Source organism: Peromyscus leucopus, chromosome 7, assembly GCF_004664715.2.
Source record: "Peromyscus leucopus breed LL Stock chromosome 7, UCI_PerLeu_2.1, whole genome shotgun sequence".
In the NCBI taxonomy this organism is placed as follows: Eukaryota; Metazoa; Chordata; class Mammalia; order Rodentia; family Cricetidae; genus Peromyscus; species Peromyscus leucopus.
Window position 1 is genome coordinate 107833998 of NC_051069.1, and position 19152 is coordinate 107853149.

General features: G+C 49.2%; 1 protein-coding gene across 2 annotated transcripts in view; it reads left to right on the top strand.

Annotated features, from left to right (window-relative positions):
• The window catches only part of Xylb (xylulokinase), a 34791-nt gene continuing 15639 nt past the window's right edge, over nucleotides 1-19152 (top strand). Inside the window, exons 1-9 of one of the 2 annotated variants that reach the window (XM_028856415.2) lie at nucleotides 1-233; nucleotides 1374-1456; nucleotides 2747-2816; nucleotides 6232-6312; nucleotides 8876-8962; nucleotides 9473-9601; nucleotides 11072-11137; nucleotides 13590-13662; nucleotides 16909-17027. In XM_028856415.2, the coding sequence (XP_028712248.2) occupies nucleotides 24-233; nucleotides 1374-1456; nucleotides 2747-2816; nucleotides 6232-6312; nucleotides 8876-8962; nucleotides 9473-9601; nucleotides 11072-11137; nucleotides 13590-13662; nucleotides 16909-17027 (918 nt within the window). In that variant the 5' untranslated portion in view covers nucleotides 1-23. Of the gene's footprint in view, nucleotides 234-1373; nucleotides 1457-2746; nucleotides 2817-6231; nucleotides 6313-8875; nucleotides 8963-9472; nucleotides 9602-11071; nucleotides 11138-13589; nucleotides 13663-16908; nucleotides 17028-19152 lie in introns of those variants that run through there. The other variant, XM_037208033.1, reaches the window with a different exon arrangement.

Below are 19152 nucleotides of genomic sequence, written 5' to 3' on the forward strand. Positions count from 1 at the left end.
GGCGCCAGAGTGTAGACCGCCTCATGACTCCAGTCCAGAGTCCTGCGGGGCGTGGCGAGGGGCGGGTCCTGGCGTCTCCGGGTGTCGGAGCGCGGCGACCATCTGGCCGACAATCTCGCCGCGCGGGACACACGGACCGACGGACTCACAGACCGACAGCAGGAACCCCCAGGGCCATGACGGAGCACGCGGGCCGCCGCTGTTGCCTGGGCTGGGACTTCAGCACGCAGCAGGTACGTGCGGGTCGCCGTGCGCCCAGGGGGAGCCTGGCGATGCCCTGCCAGCCAAACACGATCTCCCGGAAACCGCGGGTGCCTCCCCGCGGAACACCGTGGACGTGCATCGGGGAGAAGTGACTCGAGGGGTCCACGCGGAGTCAGGGTTGCGGATGGCAGGGACCCAGGACACCCAGCGAAAACAGAAGAGCCCACAGGCTGGCAGAGGTGTGCGCGCATGCAAAACCTAGATCCGGATCACAGTCTTTACTATTTTTATTTTTATTTATTATTTTATTTTTTGAGACAAGGCCTCACTATGTAGCTCTGGCTGGCCTCTACTCACTGTGTAGACCAGGCTGGCCTTGAACTCATAGAGATCCTCCTGCCTTTTCCTACCGAGTGCAGGGTTTAAAGGAGGTCGCCACCATGGCAGGCCCCTTTTGTTTTTAAATGTGAACTGGCTTAGTGTGTAAACGGATTTTGCCCGTCCGCTGCCCCCACCCCCCTCACCCCAGTGACCTCTCTTGGCTGGCAGCAGCCCGCCAGGGTCCGGGCTTCCAGGACTGCTGGTCAGAGGTTGGTGTTTCCAGCAGATAGCTGAGTGCAATTATAACCTGGCTTCCAAGTAGGCATGGGATCCCAGGGAGGGAGGGGTTCAATATGCATCCTTGAGGAATACACACAGTGGCTGTGGAACCCCTCTCCTCAGATGGATGAAGAGAGGCAGAACTTTTCGGGTTTCTGGGGGGAACATCCCATAGGACTCAGAGAGTCCTCATCTTCCCTGAGCTTGGAATGGCTTCATTGGGATGTCATGTATGGCTTGACTGTGGTCATGGAGCTGGGGACAACCCCTGGAGACATGCCTCCTTATCAGGGATAGAATCCTGGTCTCCACTGTTTGGGGAGCAGAGTCTTATAGACAGTGGGAGTTTCACCTGGCTTTCCCATTCTTTATCTCTCTCTCTCTCTCTCTCTCTCTTCTCTCTCTCTCTCTCTCTTTTACTAAATCTTTGAACATGTGCCCCATGAAACTTCTGCTGCTGTGGTTACGGTGCTACCCTCTCTGTGAACCGTGACTGAAGTTGGAAGTCCCTTGGGCCATAAGCAGAGGCTGAGAAAACCCTAAATATCATTTTCATAAATGTCTTCCAGGTTAAAATTGTTGCTGTTGATGTAGAGTTGAACGTCTTCTACGAGGATAGTGTGCATTTTGACAGAGACCTTCCCGAATTTGGGTATGTACCTCGTGTGCCTGGGTGAGCGGGTGGGTGGTTTGAGATCTTCCCCAAACCATTTGCATTTATCAGCTACACTGTTCTGACTTAACCCAGCTGCCAGAGAGGTGCTCTACGTAGAACTTGAGCACCTTCTATTATTATTATTATTATTATTATTATTATTATTATTATTATTATTATTATGTATGGGTGTTTGCATGTATGTGTACCACATTCATGCCTGAGGCCCACATAGGACAGAAGACAACATCAGATCCCCTGTAACTGGAGTTACAGATGGTTGTGAGCCACCACAGGGTGCTGGGAATCGAACCTCTGAGTTATCTCTCCGCCCTTGAGAATCTTCTCTTTCCATACAGAGAGTGATTTCTTCCCTATTCTTTCCTAATTCAATCCATCCATTCACGCATACATTTGAGATCTGTTTTTCACCAGGCACTGTGCTGATGAAGTTTGATGGTTGTACTTGGCTATCTTCTGTTGCTAATGAAAGAGTACCACAGACTGAAGTTATAAAGAAAAATGTTCACAAAGCCGGGAGGTGGTGGTGCATACCTTTGATCCCAGCACTCTGGAGACAGAGGCAGGTAGATCTCTGTGAGTTCCAGGCCAGCCCGGTCTACAGAATGAGTTCTAGCCAGAGAAACCCTATCTCAAAAACAAACAAAAAACAAAACAAAACAAAACAAAAAAGTTCCCATCAGCTCATGCTTCTGGCTAGAGTCCAGTGGTCACATCAGGGCAGCCTGAGCTACGATCTAAGACTCTGAGGGGAAAAAAAAAAACAACCACCAGTTTTCAGTCATGAGGCCCAACCCTGCCTTCTAGGCAAGGTTTTCTCTTCTGAGGCATCTTCTAGGAAATGCTTCCCCAGGGCTGGAGAGATGGCTCAGCAGTTAAGAGCACCAACTGTTCTTCCAGAGGACCTGAGTTCAGTTCCCAGCACCCACACAGTGGCTCACAACCATCTATAACTCCAGTTCTAGCAGATCTTATACCCTATTCTGACCTCCCAGGGCACCAGGCACACATCTGGTACACAGACATACATATAGGCCAACACATGCATATAGATAAAATGAAAACTGGAAAAAAAATGAGCTATCCAGTTTCATATGAAAAAAGATCCCACGTCTTTTCTTTACATCTTCCCCTGGTCAGTACGTAATTTCTGCTTGGCACTCAGGGATATTGTCCTCTTCCTGGAGGTCTCTTACCACCATGGGGCAGCTCCTCAGAGCTCAGCCTGCCCTGGAGCTCCATTCCACATACCTGTTCTCCCTGCAGAACTCAGGGCGGTGTCCATGTACACAAGGACAGGCTGACGGTCACCTCTCCAGTCCTGATGTGGGTCCAGGTAAGCATAGGGAGGCTCCCTTCCTTCTCCTGTATCTGGCCTGTCACTGGTGGTCCCAAGGTGGCAGCTCATGGGGCATCTGGAGACTGTTTAACCCTTTAACCAGAGTTAATGTAAGTTGAGTGGTTCCTGGGGCAGACCAGCCTTAGCTGATGCCTGTCCTTGTCTGTGAGGACTCACAGGGCACTTCCAGGTACCAGAGCCCAAAGGTTGGCAGGTCCTGTCTTTGAAGATTTATTTATTTTTAAAGGCAGAGTCTTATAGCTCAGTGTGGTCTCAAACTCACTATGTGGCCAAGGATGACCTTGAACTTCTGATCCTCCTGTCTTTACCCCTTAAGTGGGGTTATAGGTGTGTAGCGTCATGCCCAATATGCAGTCCTGGAGCTTCTACCAACTGAGCTGTATCCCCAGTCCATGCCACTTCTAAAGGGACATAGAGCCAGGCTTTCCCAGTCCCTGATGTCAGGCCAAGCATGGCCCCTGGTGTCTTAGTGTTTGTCCCCCACGGCATGGTCACTCAGAATAGTGCCTTATAATCAACTAGTCAGGCTGAGATCAACCCTAAGCTAAACCCGCCTGCGTTGGACCATCCGCCCTGGTCCGCCTCTGGCCAGATCTGGTGACCTGTGCAAGGATTTGTTCAACATGGACATGATAGGGCTTGGATTGCCTCATGTGCTGGTGGCACCAAAGTCCTTCAACTTGAGAGTCAAAGGCAGCACTGTGTGTATCTGCCAGAAGTCCTTCTCCAGCCTCCCATTCCTGTTGAACCATCGCCTACATTATTCCTTTTTAAAAACTGAACTAGAGTGAGTTCTGTTTTGTCTGCCCGATCATGGGTCAAACGCCGAAGGATTGGAGTTAAGGATGGGTTCCACCCAGACAGGTTGGCTGAAAGGCACTCCAGAAGACTGCGCCAGACCAAAGTTGGTAGTGGGAAGTCCGAGGCAAGGGCCAAGAGGTCCCGGACATGAAGGGCTGTGTCGGGTAGGTGGGAGGAGATCCCGGGTTGCCTCGGAGCCAGGGAGGTGGCTGAGCTGTGGCAGCCTCTGGAGCTGGACTTGTTTCGAACTTTGCCGGTCCCTGCCCTCCTGTCTGAGGTTTGACAAGTGTGTTGTCAGGGCCAGGAATGATCTCAGCATGGAGTGGGGATGTCAGGGTTAGACAAAAGCGGGAGTGATTTCTCTGCCATCAGAAGATACGAGCTGGGATGAGTCTCAGATTCCTGCTGTGAAATGTCCATATATCTGTCTGTCTGTCTGTCATCTTCCATAAAATATACACAAATTGAGGCAGGTCTTCGTGTATTCCAGATTGGCCTCAAACTCTGTGTACCTGAGGGTGACCTTGAACTTCTGGTCCCCCAGCCTTCTCCTGAGTGCTAAGATAATAATCATGTGCCACCACGCTTGGTTGTGTGTGGCTGGGGATGGAACCCAGGGCTTTATATATGGTGGGCAAGTGTTCGACCGACTTAGCTGCGGCCCAGCCCATCTGGCCATGAGGTCTTAGCACATGACCATGAGGTAGGTCATACTCTGCCGGACACCACCACCCGTCCCACCCACTCCTGGGAAGAGAGTCCAGCTGGACGAGCGTGTTAAACGGCACTTGGCAGCACCACCACCAGCTCGCCTCACTCCTTCCGCCTCAGGCTCCTGTGGACAGACAGTCTGGACCGGGCACCCTCCTCTGATGGCAACACCTGCCTGCCTTGCTCCTCTCTGTCGTTCTCAGGTCGTTCAGATGGTGAAGTAGAAATACAAGTAAAAGAAAAACAAAACTTTGAGCTGTGAGCTCTGGTTCTCCCTTAGTGCTTGGAGGATGCCAAGTAGAGACGGAAATCCTGAGGATTAATGGTTTATGATTTCGTTTATTCAACATTTGTTTAGGCAGAGTAGGCGCGGTGGTGCATATCTGGAATCCCAGCATTTCAGAGGTGGAGGCAGAAAGATCAGGAGTTCAAGGTCACCTTAGCTGTTGGGAGCATAGCATGAAGGTCCTTGTGTCTGCAGATCTCCAGAGAAACCAGGAATGCTAAGCACACTAGATTGTCTTTCCAATGGGGAAGATGTAAAACCTGTTCTTCCATCCAGAAAGCTGAGCATTGGAAGTGGTTAACAGCCTGGTGTTATCTGTTGGGCCAGGCCATATCAAGCTCCTCCAACTACGATAGGCAGTGGCTAACAGCCAATGACCTCTATTAAGGCAGCACAGGTAGCCCTGTCTCTAGAACCCATCTTCTTGGAAGAAGTGACCTGTGCCCTGAGTTGAGTAATTATGCTTCCTTGTGCACCAGGGGTTGTACTGCACCAGGAAACTTCTTTCCAAATTATACTGAGCTTAAATATATTGAGAATAAGCTGCCTGTTATTAGACTCCCCATAGTCTGATCCAGGTTGATGAAGCCGATCTGCACCAGGTTTTCTTTTTCTTTCTTCTTCTTCTTCTTCTTCTTTTTTTTTTTTTTTGTTTTTTGTTTTTTGTTTTTTGAAACAGGGTTTCTCTATAGCTCTGGCTGTCATTCTGTAGACCAGGCTGGCCTAGAACTAGGAGATCCACCTGCCTCTACCTCCCAAGCACTGGAATTAATTAAAGGCATACGCCACTACCGCCCAGCTCAGGATTTCATACTTATCTTTTCGAGCAGTTTGCTTCCCTTCCTGGATACCTGCAAGGACTCCCTCACTTAGCTACATAATGAGTTGGGGGCCAGCCTGGACTACTCTCTCATAAAAGCAAAAATAGGACTGGAGAGATGGCTCAGTGGTTAAGAGTGCTTGCTGCTCTTCCAGAGGACCTGAGCTTAGTTTCCAGCACCCATGCCAGATTGCTCACAGTCATCCAACTCCAGCTTCAGAGGACCAGGTGACCTCTTCTGGCCTCCTCAGGCTCTTGCACCCATGGGACACACACTCACACACACACATACACACACTCACACACACACACTCACATACACACACACACACACTCACATACACACACTCACACACACACACTCACATACACAGCAATACAAATAAATGTTGTTTTGTTTTGTTTTGTTGGACTTTTCAAGACAGGGATCTCTGTGTAACAGCCCTGGTGATCCTGGAGCTTGCTTTGTAGACCAGGCTGGCCTCAAACTCACAGAGATCCACTTACTCCTAAGTGCTGGGATTAAAGGGATGAGCCACCATGTCTGGCAAAAAAAAAAAATGAATATTTAAAACAGACAAACAAAAAAATGTGTTTAGCCAAGTTGAGCCTTTTATGTGGCTGAGGCCAGCTTGTTTAATTAGCTGTCCTGACACTTACAGATCCTGTCTTGATAACCCTCCTCTCTGTGGCACGTTTGACATTTCTAAGCTAGGTTCATAGAGGACTCAGTGGTTCTGTTGGGTCATGGTGGATTCTGTTCTTCTTCCCAGGCTCTGGACCTGATCCTGGAGAAGATGAAGGCTTCTGGCTTTGACTTCTCTCAAGTTCTAGCCTTATCTGGGGCAGGCCAGGTTTGTCAACAGCAGCCCATCTACCCTGGGAACTTGGCTGTCTCCGCGATGGGTGGGTGCTGAGCTGATGGCATCCTGTGGAGTACGCATTTCTTTCTTTCTTTTCTTTTTCTTTCCTTCCTTCTTTCCTCCCTCCCTCCCTCCCTCCCCCTCCCTCCCTCCCTCCCTCCCTTCTTCTTCTTTTTAGATTTTTCCAGACAGGGTTTCTCTGTGTAGCCCTGACTGTCCTGGAACTTGGCTCTGTAGACCAGGCTAGCCTCAAAAGTGAGTACACATTTCTTTGGTAGTGACAGTACCTCCAGCTTGTTCACCTTAGGGGCAGTATGGCTGATCTTGCAAAAGGATCTGAGATGCTTCTACGATAAGGCATTGTATAAATAGGACTTTTAGGTGGGCTTGGTGGTGTAGGCCTGTAATCCCAGCTAATTGCAAGGCTAAGGCAAGAGGATTGCAAGTTCAAGGCCTACCTGGGCTGTACAGGGTGAGTTTGAAGCTAGCCTGGGCAAGTTAATGAGACCCTGTCTCAAAATGAATTAGAAGGCTAGGATATAACTCAGTTGTAGAGCACTTTTCTAGCATGCGTGAGGCCTGGCGTTGTCTCCTCAGTACTCAGTGAATAAACAATAGTAAAGTAAGACCGTTGATAGGGAACTAGGCACAGGTCCCATAAAGGGACGGAGAGAACATTAAATGTGGATTTACTGTGGCTGTTTGGTGGCACTAAAATTGCTTTCTAGTTCTTGGAAGGAAAAATAAGGAGTGATACTAACAATGAGAGCAGTTTTATGTGTTTCTTTTTACTTGAGTGTGTGTGTGTGTGTGTGTGTGTGTGTGTGTGTGTGTGTGTAGACAGAAGTGCAGGTGCCCTTAGGAGGCCAGAAGAAGATGTTGGTTCCCCTGGAGCTGGAGTTACAGACAATTGTGAGCCCCCCTGATGTGGGTGTTGAGAACCAAACTTGGGTCCTTTGCCAAAGCGGCAGGCTCCCTTAACTGCTGAGCCACCTCTCCAGCCCTGAGAGTATTTTCAGTAGGAAGCTGTAGTATTCCTGCTGTCCAGAGTATTGACTGAGCCAGTGTGTGCCAGCCACTGTGCTGAGGTCCTCAAGGTCTCTGGTCCCGTGGTGATTCTGAGCTGGTGGCAGTGCTGCCAACCAGAAGAGGTGCTCTGGGCATGCCCCCTCTGCCACGTAGAAGCCTGACCCAAGTCACATCACCCAGACTCCTGGGGCCTCCACACCCCTATCTCACGCAGGGTCACTGAGACTGTTAAATACATAGGACAGTGCCTGGAACATAATACTCTTTCTTAAATTTTAGCTACACTTTTTTAAAATACAAAAAAATATTTCGTGTATGTGTGTGTGTGTTTGTGACACTGTGCCGGGGCAAGTGTGTGGAGGTCTCAAGACAACTTCTGGGAGTTGGTTCTTCTACCATGTGGACGCTGGAGATCAAACTCAGGTCGCCAGGCGTGGCAGCAGGTTCCCAGCTCTCTGCAGCTTTTCCTCTTCCTGGAGCTCCGTCCTACCATCCTGTCCATGCCCCAGTCTGTACACCCCCCGGCTGGTCTCTCTGTTTTCTCATCACTGCGGCTCCACAGGTGTGTGTGTGAGGGTGCATATGTCCATGTCTGTCTGGTCAGGGGACAACCTTGGGTGTCATCCTTATGTTTTGAGACAGGGTCTCTCACTGTTCTAGAGCTTAACAAGTAGGCTAGGCTGACTGACTAGCCAGTGAGTCCCAGGAACCTGTCTGTCCCCACCTCCCCAGTGCTGGATTATAAGCACACACCACCATGCCAGATTTTTGATTTTTATTATGCCCCACCTCTAGATTTTTTAAAAGTTTGTTTATTTGTTTATTGTTTATTTTCTGTGTATGAGTGTGTTGTCTACAGGCATGGCTGTCTGTGCACCACATGCACACCTGGCGCCTGCAGAGGCCAGACGAGAATATCAGATCCTCTGGGATTAGAGTTACAGGTGTTTGGGAACCACCATGTAGGTGCTGGAGTTGAAGCTAGGCCCTCTAGAAGAGCGGCCATGCTCTCCACCACTGACTCACCTCTCCTGCCCCACAGATTATTTTTTAAACACAGGACCGAACTCAGGACCTCATGCTTGCCGGAAACGCTCTTTAACAACTGAGCATCGCCTGAGCCCTCGACAGGGCTTTTGTAATTGCGTTTTTGTGTCTTTCCCTCACTCACATTCATGGTCCTGGACATCAGGGTCAGTAATAACCTATTAACTCGTGTCTGGCATGATCTTGCTGCCCAATATGTTTGTTATGTGAATACATGGCATGAGACAACCTCAGGCACTACTGTGGGTGATATTTGAGAAATTAGTACAGTTTGAAAAAAGACACACAATACAGACTGATGGTTCCAGAACCATCATAAAGACACTGGGTTACGTGACAGAGAGGTGGCAGAGTCTTGGAGACTGATTTTTGTTGTTGGTTTGGGGTTTTTTTTTGGCTTGAGGTCTGGCTCTGCGTCTGCAGGAGGCTGTGACTCCAGGCGCGGTAGATGATCATGTGCTTGAATTCCCCTCAACAGCAACATGGAAGCGTGTACTGGAAGACCGGAGCCAGCCTGGCGCTGTCGGGCCTGTCCCCAGCTCTCCTGTTACATCAGCAGTTGCAGGTGAAGATGCTTGTGAATCTAATGAACTTCTGCAGACCCTGCAGAGGGACCCCGTGTGCAGGGAACCCTGCAGTCTGAGGCCTCTCCGCATTGTCATGAGTGTGAGAAGGTGGAATGTGGTCTCCTCAGCCCTCAGGCTGAAGCCCCCTTGGGGTTGCCCAGGGGTGCGGATGACGCCCTCATAAATGAGTCCCTTCCTTCTCAGAACGGCTGTGGCCCCTTGGTGATGCTGGGAGGTGGGGTCTCCAGTTTCCCTTTCCTCCTGTCTCCAAAGCTCCAGACTTGCACTGTGGTGCCGCTGTTGCCCGCTGCCCTGTCTCCTGTAGCCTGATGTGCCCGGATGTCTTTAGCAGAGGTCACCCGGCCTCAGGCTTTCTGGAGAGGCCTCACTGGTCCCGCAGAGGGCATGTCCACGGGATCTTCCTGATATGATGGCCCGTGTGACTGCAGCGCCAGGGTTGCCTGTAGTCAGTGGTAGAAGGAGAGCCTGAACTCTGCTGTTCTTTCCAGGACTGCTTCTCCGTCAGCGACTGTCCCATATGGATGGACTCCAGTACCACAGCCCAGTGCCGCCAGCTGGAGGCTGCTGTGGGTGGGGCCCGGGCTCTCAGCTGCCTCACAGGGTCCCGGGCCTATGAGGTAGGTAACATGCATGTCACTCACGATGGGGGGTAAGACTCTGGGAGGATGTAGTGGGCAGCCAGCCTGGGGGTGGGGGGTGCAGGGATCATCTGAAGGGATGCTAGTGTCGTTCCCTGAAGCCAGCTTGGAACACGTTGGCCCTGGGTTCTGGTCCAGGCTGTCCTGTCTCATTTAGCAGGCAATGGCAAGGCCCTTGCGTGTGGTCCCAGGCCAGGGCTGGTGTATGGGCACGGCTGCATCCCTCACTGGATCTACTGCGTGGGGGAGGGGTGTGCTGCCTCAGACTCGTGGTCTGTAGCCTCATGATAGCAGTGAAGCCGAAAGGAGAGAGAGTCCAGCAGACTTAAATCAAGGGGCCCCAAGGCTTAGCCACTGTCCCAGAGTTCGTTGTGATTGGCTATTTTGGGTCACGTGACTGTGGCTTAAGTGGGGGATGGAGGTCTAGAGATTGCTCAGCAGGTCAGAGTTCATGCTGCACTTGCAGAGGTTCAGTCCCAGGACATCCGGTGACCAGCACCTGCATGTAACCCCAGCTCCAGGGTATTGGACACCCATTTTGGCCTCCTTAGGCATCTACATGGACATTCACACACACACACACACACACACACACACACACACACACACACACACACACACTATTTACATGAGGAAGGCACATATATAATTCCCTCATAAATAAAGTAAAAATAAAGGCAAACATTTTTTTTTTCCTGTCCTGGATTTTGCTCAGTAGACCAGGCTGGCCTTCAACTCACAGAGATCCACCTCCCTCTGCCTCCAGAGTGCTGGGATTAAAGGCGTGCACCACCACTGCCCGGCTAAGGCAAAACATTTTAAAATCCAGTTAGAAGAACTAGGACTACGGTTTCCACAAGGAGAATACCTGAGCCCCTGCTTCTGGTCTCATGGAACTGGGAAGGGGGCTCTGTGGTTAACAGACTGGCTGCTCTTGCAGAGGACCTGGGTTCGGTTCCCAGCCCCTACATGATGGCTCATAACTACCTGTGGCTCCAAGGCGATCTTATTCCCTCTCCTGATCTCTGTAGGTTCCTGCACACATGGTGCACAGACACACACTCAGACACAGACCATGCACACTAACTACACGAGTAAATATATTTTAAGGACAGTTATAATAAGGGCTAGTCACAGAGCTAATTAACGAGTGAGACACCCCCCCAACCCCCTCACCCCCGGTAAGCCGAGGTTACTGCCCTATCTGTGGGTGCATAGGGATTGCTAGCTGCCTAAGAACTCATTACCAAGAACATTTTCAGGACTCAAAGCCAAAATACACCGTCTCCCATGTTGAGCTGGTAACAAGCATTTCTAGATTTGGGGGTTTCTCAAAGCTATTGGTATTCTATGCCATGTCCAGATCATTCTATGCTAACCTCGCTTTAAGATTGTTCTGTGTAGGATCTGAGTGTCTAAGAATCTGTGGTCTTTTTTTTCTCCCCCCAGCGCTTTACAGGGAACCAGATAGCAAAGCTTTTCCAGCAAAACCCCGAGGCCTACAGACACTCCGAGGTTGGTGAGCCTTCATGTTCCCTCAGCGTCACACTCAGTCCTTTTGTCACCCTGGCCTCAACCCAAACACATCTTACATGCATTGGCTAATGCCTTTGGTGAGTAGGTGCTAAGTGGGGCCTGTTGAGAGGGCTCAGTGGGTTGAGGTGCTTGCCTCCAAGCCTGACCCCCCTGAGTTCGATCCCCACGACCTACAGGGTGGAAGGAGAGAACCAACTCCTGAAAGCTGCCCTCTGACCTCCATACATGTGCCGTGGTGTGTGGGCACCTCTCACACATGACAAACAAACACAGTAAAACAAATTAGGAGTAAAACAAGACCCCCTCTACCTCTTCTACTCTTAGATACACAGAGGGCACTGTGCTACAGTTGTCTGTAGCAGCCCAGGAGCCGTGGGCCCACCGTTCAGCCTCGGCGTGCTCTAGGCTGGCCTGTCTAGACTTGTATAAACCTACTGGATGGTGTTTGCACAATGATTAGACTGCTTAGGATGTTCTTCCTCTCTCCTTCCCTCCTTTCTTTCAGAATTATCCCATTTACTTGTTTGTGTGAATGGGTATGTATGTGGAGGTCAGAGGGCAACTCATGGGAGCTGGACCTCTCCTTACACCACCTGGGGCCCAAAGATGGAACTCAAGTTGTCAGACTTGGTAGCAAGTGCCCTAACCTGCTGGGCCATCTGCTGGCCCTCCTTCCTTTTTATTTTTCTTTTCTTTTAGGCAGCAGCATTTAACTACGTAGTACAGGCTATCCTGGAAGGATTCCTGAGTGCTGGGATTAAGGGTGTGCCCCATCATGCTTGGCTCCTTGTTGTAGTTAATTTTCTTCTTGTTGTGACAAAATAACCAATAAAAGCAACAAAGAAAAGGAAGAGTTTACTTTGGCCCACAGGTTGAGGGTGCAAATCCACCAGTCCGGGAAGCTGAAGGGTCAGGAGCTTGAGGCAGCTGGTCACATTGTGTCCCTAGTCGGAAAGCAGAGAGGAGTCTGGAGAGATGGCTCAGACATTAAGAGCACTGGCTGCTCTTGCAGAGGACCTGGGTTCAGTTCCCAGCACCCACATGGCATCTGTCACTCCAGTTCCAGGAGATTTGACTTGCTCTCCTGGCCTCTGTGAGCACCAGGCACACAATGGGTGCACAGCATATATGTGTGCAGACAAATACTCACACACATAAAATAAAAATAAACCTCACAAAAAGCACAGAGAGACGAATGCTGATGCTCAGCTGACCTCTTCCTTTCGATTCAGTCCGAAGTCCCAGCTCTTAGATAATGCTACCAACACAGAGAGTGGGTCAGTCAAGGTCAACAGGGACCATCTGGAAGCCCGATTCCCACAGCCAGCTACATATTGTGCTTTTGTACCTGTTTGGCAAATCCATAAGAATTACAAACATTTATTCTTTTTACTTACTTATTTACTTTTTTTTTTTTTGAGACTGTCTCATGTAGCCCAGGTTCTTCTCAAACTCTCCATGAAGCTAAGGATAACCTTGAACTCCTGATCCTCCTTCCTCTACCATCCAAATTACAGCTAAAATTACAAGTGTGCCCCGCCACATGCAGCATTTTGTGTTTTGTTTTGATTACGGTTTGCTGTGTAACCTAGTCTAGCTTTGAACTCACTATGTAGACCGGGTTGGCCTCAAACCCCTGCCTCAGCCTCCAGTGCTAAGATTACAGGGCTGTACCACTATACCTGGCTGCAATTTATTATTTAATGATTCAGGTTTCAGATTACTTTGCAGCATTAGCCATTGAGGAATGAAAACCCTCCTTAAGTTATGTGGAATCAAGGCGTACGTCCCAACGGGGACAAGAGGTGATGGTTCTCCTCTCGAGTCTAGAAGTCCTGGATGGGAAGGTGGCTTTAGAGTCTCAGGCTGGTGTTTACAGTCCATCAGTGATTCTCTTGGGGGCATGACTGGGTGTTGTAGCTTCTGGGGCCGGGGTCAGTTTGTCTGTGGTAGCCTTGAGAGTCTTGGCACATTCTGTGTTCTGTGGCCACACGTCCACTTCCCTGTGACCAAATGACAAAGACACAGAAGAGGAGTGAGGAATAGAGGGTGTATGAATGGATTCCAGATGGAAAACCAGCCTGCGTAACAGCAGCATGTTCACAGGGCTTTGGCTTTCGTTGTCCCAGTCATGATGGCTTTGTGGCCTAAACCAGTACTACCCAGAACTCCGGCTGCTTCTGAATGGATGCTTCGTCTCTGTCAGCACCTGCTGGAGTTTCAGCTTCTGTTCCTGTGTGTGTGTCTGTGTGTGTGTGTGTGTGTGTGTGTGTCTGTGTCTGTGTCTGTGTCTATGTGTGTGTGTGTGTGTGTGTGTGTCTGTGTGTATGTGTGTACATGTGTGCGTGCATGTGCGCGCGTGCATGAAGCGTTCTGTAGCTTAGGGTGTGTGGAAGCAAGTCCTCTCTCACCCTGCTTCCTTCTTTTCCAGAGGATTTCCTTGGTCAGTAGCTTTGCTGCTTCTCTGTTCCTGGGGGGGTACTCGCCCATCGACTACAGTGACGGTAAGTCTTCAGCGCGTGGAGAGACGCTTGTTCACATGCAGGGTGGCCATGGGGACCGCAGGTGCCTCATCCAGCCTGGGTGGGCGCCAGTCAGGCAGCTATCTCTTCATTTCCCAAGAAGGAAGGACCACTAGTCACCTTCTGTTGTGTCACGAGTGTCCCCATCACTACCGTGATCACATGAAGAGGCAAATGTTAAGTTCTCACTTAGTACCTGAGTATCCCTTAGTCTGGAATGTGGCACTAGCTGGACTGGGTGGTCCTGGCTCAAGATCACTCACAAGGTAGGCAAACTGGCAGCCAGGGGTGGAGGGAGGGAGGGAGGGGTGGAGGGAGGGAGGGAGGGAGGGAGGGAGGGAGGGAAAGGAGGGGACAATGAGAGAAAGGCCAAGAAGAAGCTGTAGTTGCTCCTTGCTGATCTTGGAAGTTCCATCCTTCTGATCACAGGGAACAGCCTGGGACAGGGTTGGGGTCACCTCGCCAGAGGTGAATACCTGAGGCGAGAATCATCAGGGACCATCTTGGGATCCGACTCTCACAAGCTACTTATTGTTTTGCTCATATTTGGCAAATTTATGAGAATTGTGTTTATTTATTATTTAGTCTAATTTTATTCTGTGAGATATGGTCTCTTGTAGCCCAGGCTGGCTTTAAGCTTACAATGAAGCTGTGGATTACCTTGAACTCCTGACCTCTTGCCTCTGCCTTCTAATTTCTGGGATAACAGTTGTGTACTGCCATACTGAGCATTTGGGATTTTTGTTTTGTTTTGATTTTAGGGTTTTATATATATATATATATATATATATATATATATATATATATATATATTTTTTTTTTTATTTAAGTGTGTGTGTGTGTGTGTGTGTGTGTGTGTGTGTGTGTGCAGTTGCCCGTGGAGGCTGGAGGCATCGGCCCCCTCTGGAGCTGGAGCTGTAGGAGGCTATGAGGCACCTGATATGGGTACTGGAAACCAGTTGAGTCCTCTACAAGAGTAGGACAAGCTCTTGCACGAATCCTAAATGGTCTTATAATAAAAACCAGAGCCAGAAAGATCAGAGAAGCAGAGCAAGCCACAGCCACCACCTCTTACCTTACCAACTCCTCAGCCTGTCAGAGCATCTGCAAGAGAGCAAATTCCTGTCTCCTGCCTTATATTTCTTTCTCCGCTCAGCCATATAATTTCCTGTTTCAACCTCCCTAGTGCTAGGATTAAAGGTGTGTGCCACCAGTGCCTGGCTCTGTTTCTTTTTTAGACTGGATTAATCTCATGTAGTCCAATGTGGCCTTGAACTCACAGAAATCCAAACAGATCTCTGCCTCTGCCTCCTGAGTGCTAGGATTAAAGGTGTGTGCCACCACTGCCTGACTCTATGGCTAACTCTGTGGCTAGCTCTGTCTCCTGATCTTCAGGCAAGCTTTACTTCCCAGATTACAAAAATATAGATATATAAAAACAATATATCACCACACAAGCTCTTAATCACTGAGCCGTCTCTCTAGCCTCTGGTTTTAGTTTTTATGAAACAGGATTTTGCTGTGTGCGTCAGGCTAGCCTTGAACTCAATATGTAGCCCAGGCTGGCTTCAGGCTCAGCAATCCTTCTGCCTCTGCCTCCTGAGGTACTTTGATTACAAATGTATGCCACCGTTCCCTGCTCGGAATTGTTAGCTTTTAGTATCAAAACTGATGAAATAGACATGATGGCAGCAGAGAGAAGAAGCTAGGAGGAAGTTGCTGAAAGAACTCAAGGATGAGTGTAAGAGGATCTTAGTCTGTTTTCTGTTGTTATAACAAAATACCTGAGACCAGGTAATATACAAAGAATGGAAGTTTCTTTAGGGGCTGGTGACATAGCTCAGTTGGTAGAGTGCTTGCCTAGACTTCATGAAGCCCTGGGCAATTCCTAGCCCCATGTAAAGCTGGATATAGTGGTGTATGCCTGTTATCCCAGCCCTTGGGGGTTGGAGAGGGGACAAGAGAAGTTCCAGATCGTTCTCGGCTACATAGTGAATTTGGGATCAGCCTGGGGTATGAGACCCTGTCTTAAGAAGAAAAAGAAAAGATGATTTTTTGATTTCAGGCACTTGAACCTGTTTGGCAGCTAGTGAGGCCTTCTTGTATCGTGATGTGTGGAAACAGCAAGTGTGCGGCTCAGGTCTCTTTTGGAGAGATGGCTCAGTGGTTAAGAGCATATGCTGGTCTTGCAGAGAACCCAAGTTTAGTTCCCAGCACCCATGTCTGGTGGCTCACAACCACTGGGACCTTCAGCTTCAGGGGATCCAACAGCCTCTTCTGGGCTCCTTGGGTGATTGCTGTCATGTGCACATAACCACAGACAGACACATAAACACATTATTAAAAATAATAAATCTTGGGAGAGATAGTTCAGCTGTTAAGAGTGCTGATCTTCCAGAGGACCTGAATTCAAGTCCCAGCATCTACATGGTAGCTCACAACTGTCTATAACTCCAGTTCCAGGGGATCCAACATCCTCACACAAAGTGTATACAGGCAAAACACTGGTGCACATTAACTAAATAGATAAGTAAATAAATCTTTAAAAGTATAAAAATACCATCATAAAGACCCCATCTTATGTGTCTTTTCCTGTAAAAGCCATGGATTGGGAAATCTCTGAGGGCTACCCTCTGTCAGGGCTGCCTCTGGATGCCTTGAAACCCATGGGACATAGGGAACACTTTCTGGTTAACATGTTGTTGACATGCCTGTTCCTGGGAGGCCTCAGAACAGCAGATTTTTCAGGCTCCCCATGTAATGGGAGTCTGTGGAGAGCATTTGGAGGTGTGGTATACTTACCCAGGCCCTGCTGCCCTCTGGCTCTTGGGTTCAAGACATTCAAAGTGTATTACCTTCCACTGTGATGAAACAGATCCAGCCACAAGGCTGGAGAGGTGGCTCAGTGCTCCTGTGGAGGACCTGAGCTCAGTTTCCAGCACCCACATGACAGCCTACAACCACCTGTAACTCCAGTTTCAGGAGCATATGACATTCTTTTCTGGCTTCCACTGGTCCTGTGTGAATGTGTGTGCACAGTCATACATGCAGGCAAACATTCCTACACATAAATACAAGTAAATAAATCTTAAGCAAAAAACAAAGAAAGAAAGAGACCCAGCCGTACATTTACACTGGGGAATTAATTTTGTCTGCCAATTTCACCTATCTCCACCAAAGCCCCCACGCCTCCAGATGTTTTTATTTTTGTTTCCTTCCTTCCTTCAGGTTCTGGAATGAATTTGTTGCAGATCCAGGACAAAGTCTGGTCTCAAGCTTGTCTTGGTGCCTGTGCTCCCCATTTGGAGGAGAAGCTCGGCTCACCAGTTCCTTCGTGCTCAGTTGTGGTAAGTCTTCTTTTCAGTGATGACTCCTGTGGGTCCTGGCACTGCTGGTGGAGCCTATGGAGGTGCACACATCCATGTGCGCATGCACACGGGCACACACCACACACACACACACACACACACACACACACACACATTTGCATTTAAGCCTAAACTCAGCATTTGATAATAGTCAGAATATCTGAATATCTGGATAAGGGGCTTGTGCATGGCAGAGCTAGATTCTCAAACTATCTGAAGGATTTCTGGGTCTCTGCACACCGAAGGGTAAAAATGCACAGAGTGCTGAAATTATGGCCACTGGTATGGAAGCTTGCAGCAGGCAGGCTCTGGAAACCAGAAACACTAAGGCTCTGACAGGCCCTGGCATCACATCGACTAAGGCTAAACCCTGACTTTGCTCAAGCTTGCCTGTTCATGGTTTATTATTATTGTTTTTGCTTTGTTTTGAGGCAGGGTCTCTATATAGCCCTAGATGGCCTGGAACTTGTTATGTAGACCAGGCTGGCCTAGAACGCTTAGAGATCCACCTGCCCCTGCCCTCCAGTGCTGAGGTTAAAGGCATGCACCTCACATCTAGCTTGACCTGCCTCTCTTTAATCAGGGTTCCAATTTAGTTTCCCCATCTGGAGATAATACTGTCTGTCTTAGAAGGCTCCCATGCAAATGAGATGAGATACGGTGTGTTGAAAGGATTTCAGATGGTGGTTGGACACACTAGTAAGTTAAGGGCACTTGACCATGAGTGTAGTGCCACCCATTTGGAATGGATATGAACCGAACACCCAAGTGTGATCTGGTTGGCCGGCTCTGTTCTTGGCCATCCTGAAGAGGCACGGGAGTAAATAGTGTCCAATGGTGTCTTTTGACACACATGCCGCACATGGGAAGGCAGAACAATCAGAAAGAGCCCCAAAGGGACAGACAGCTGAGTGTGAAGGAAGGAGAGGTCTTCATGGAACCGGCTGTGGGTCACCAGGAAGATGGGCTGTTCCATGCTCAGGCATGTCCAGTTTTCAGATTCTCACTGACCTGCTGAAGTGTGAACAGTCCTGCCCAGAGAAGCCTACAGGGCAAGACACAAATGCATGGATGCCACAAGCCAGAAAGACAGAAAAGGCAAACAGAAAACCGGCAACTTCCGTGTGAAGCAGCGTAGAAGGCTGGAGAGTGGTGCAGGCATTAGAGGAGTTTACCAAGGCATAAACAAAGGGGGAGTTAATTAAAGCACAGGGCCACTGTCCAGAGAGTCACACTGCTGAGTGACAGCGAGGGTTATATATAAGATATCATGGGTCACTAGGGGTCAAGCCCCAAGTAAGTGGATGTGGCCTGATTGTTGAAGTGTGGGAATTTTGCTTTTGTTTTTGGTTTTTTGTCTGTATACTGAGCCCCTGGAATGTTAACTGCCATCTGTGGTCTTTTGTTTCATGTGAAATCGAGACCAACTCTTTGTCTAAGGCTTTGCCTAAGGCTTTTCATGTCCTACGCCAATAATGCATATATGGGAATCTTTTCAGAGGCGAGTGTTGGAGGAACTGGAAAGAGCCGGTTCTGAAAAATGCATCTTTACTTACTGACTATGCATCAAATGATGATGGGAAGTCACTGTGGCTTCATGCAGGTGTCACCCCTGCTGGAACCATACTTTCTCTATTGGGCTTCCCTGACCCGTGTGTCCTGTGAGCGTGGGGGCAGCCGTCATCAAAGAGGATGACAACCTGTGGGTGAGCGACTGCCTCCTGCTTGTCCCCAGGGAGACAGTCCTCAGGACCAGTCCCAGCTTTCAGAGGTTCCTCTGTGGCTTCAGCCTCAGTTTCCTTTGGGGTGCCCAGTGGAATGGTGGACTCTTAGGCCTCTTGCCCTCCTCTTTTCTCTAGTCTCCTGGGTCACTCCTCTGAGTTAACCTGCATGCAGGCCCCATCACACCCTGGCTTCTGAGGCAACCTAGGTCAGACATTTATTTTCCCAGAGGATGGCTTGTTCTCAGGGAAACCCAAAGCATTGCTGGCTGGAACAAAATTTTCTTCCCATACACTGTGAGAGTGGCTGCCTACACGTATGTGTGTACAACATGTGCAGGCAGTGCCGACAGAGTTAGAAGATTTCCTGGAACTGGAGTTGC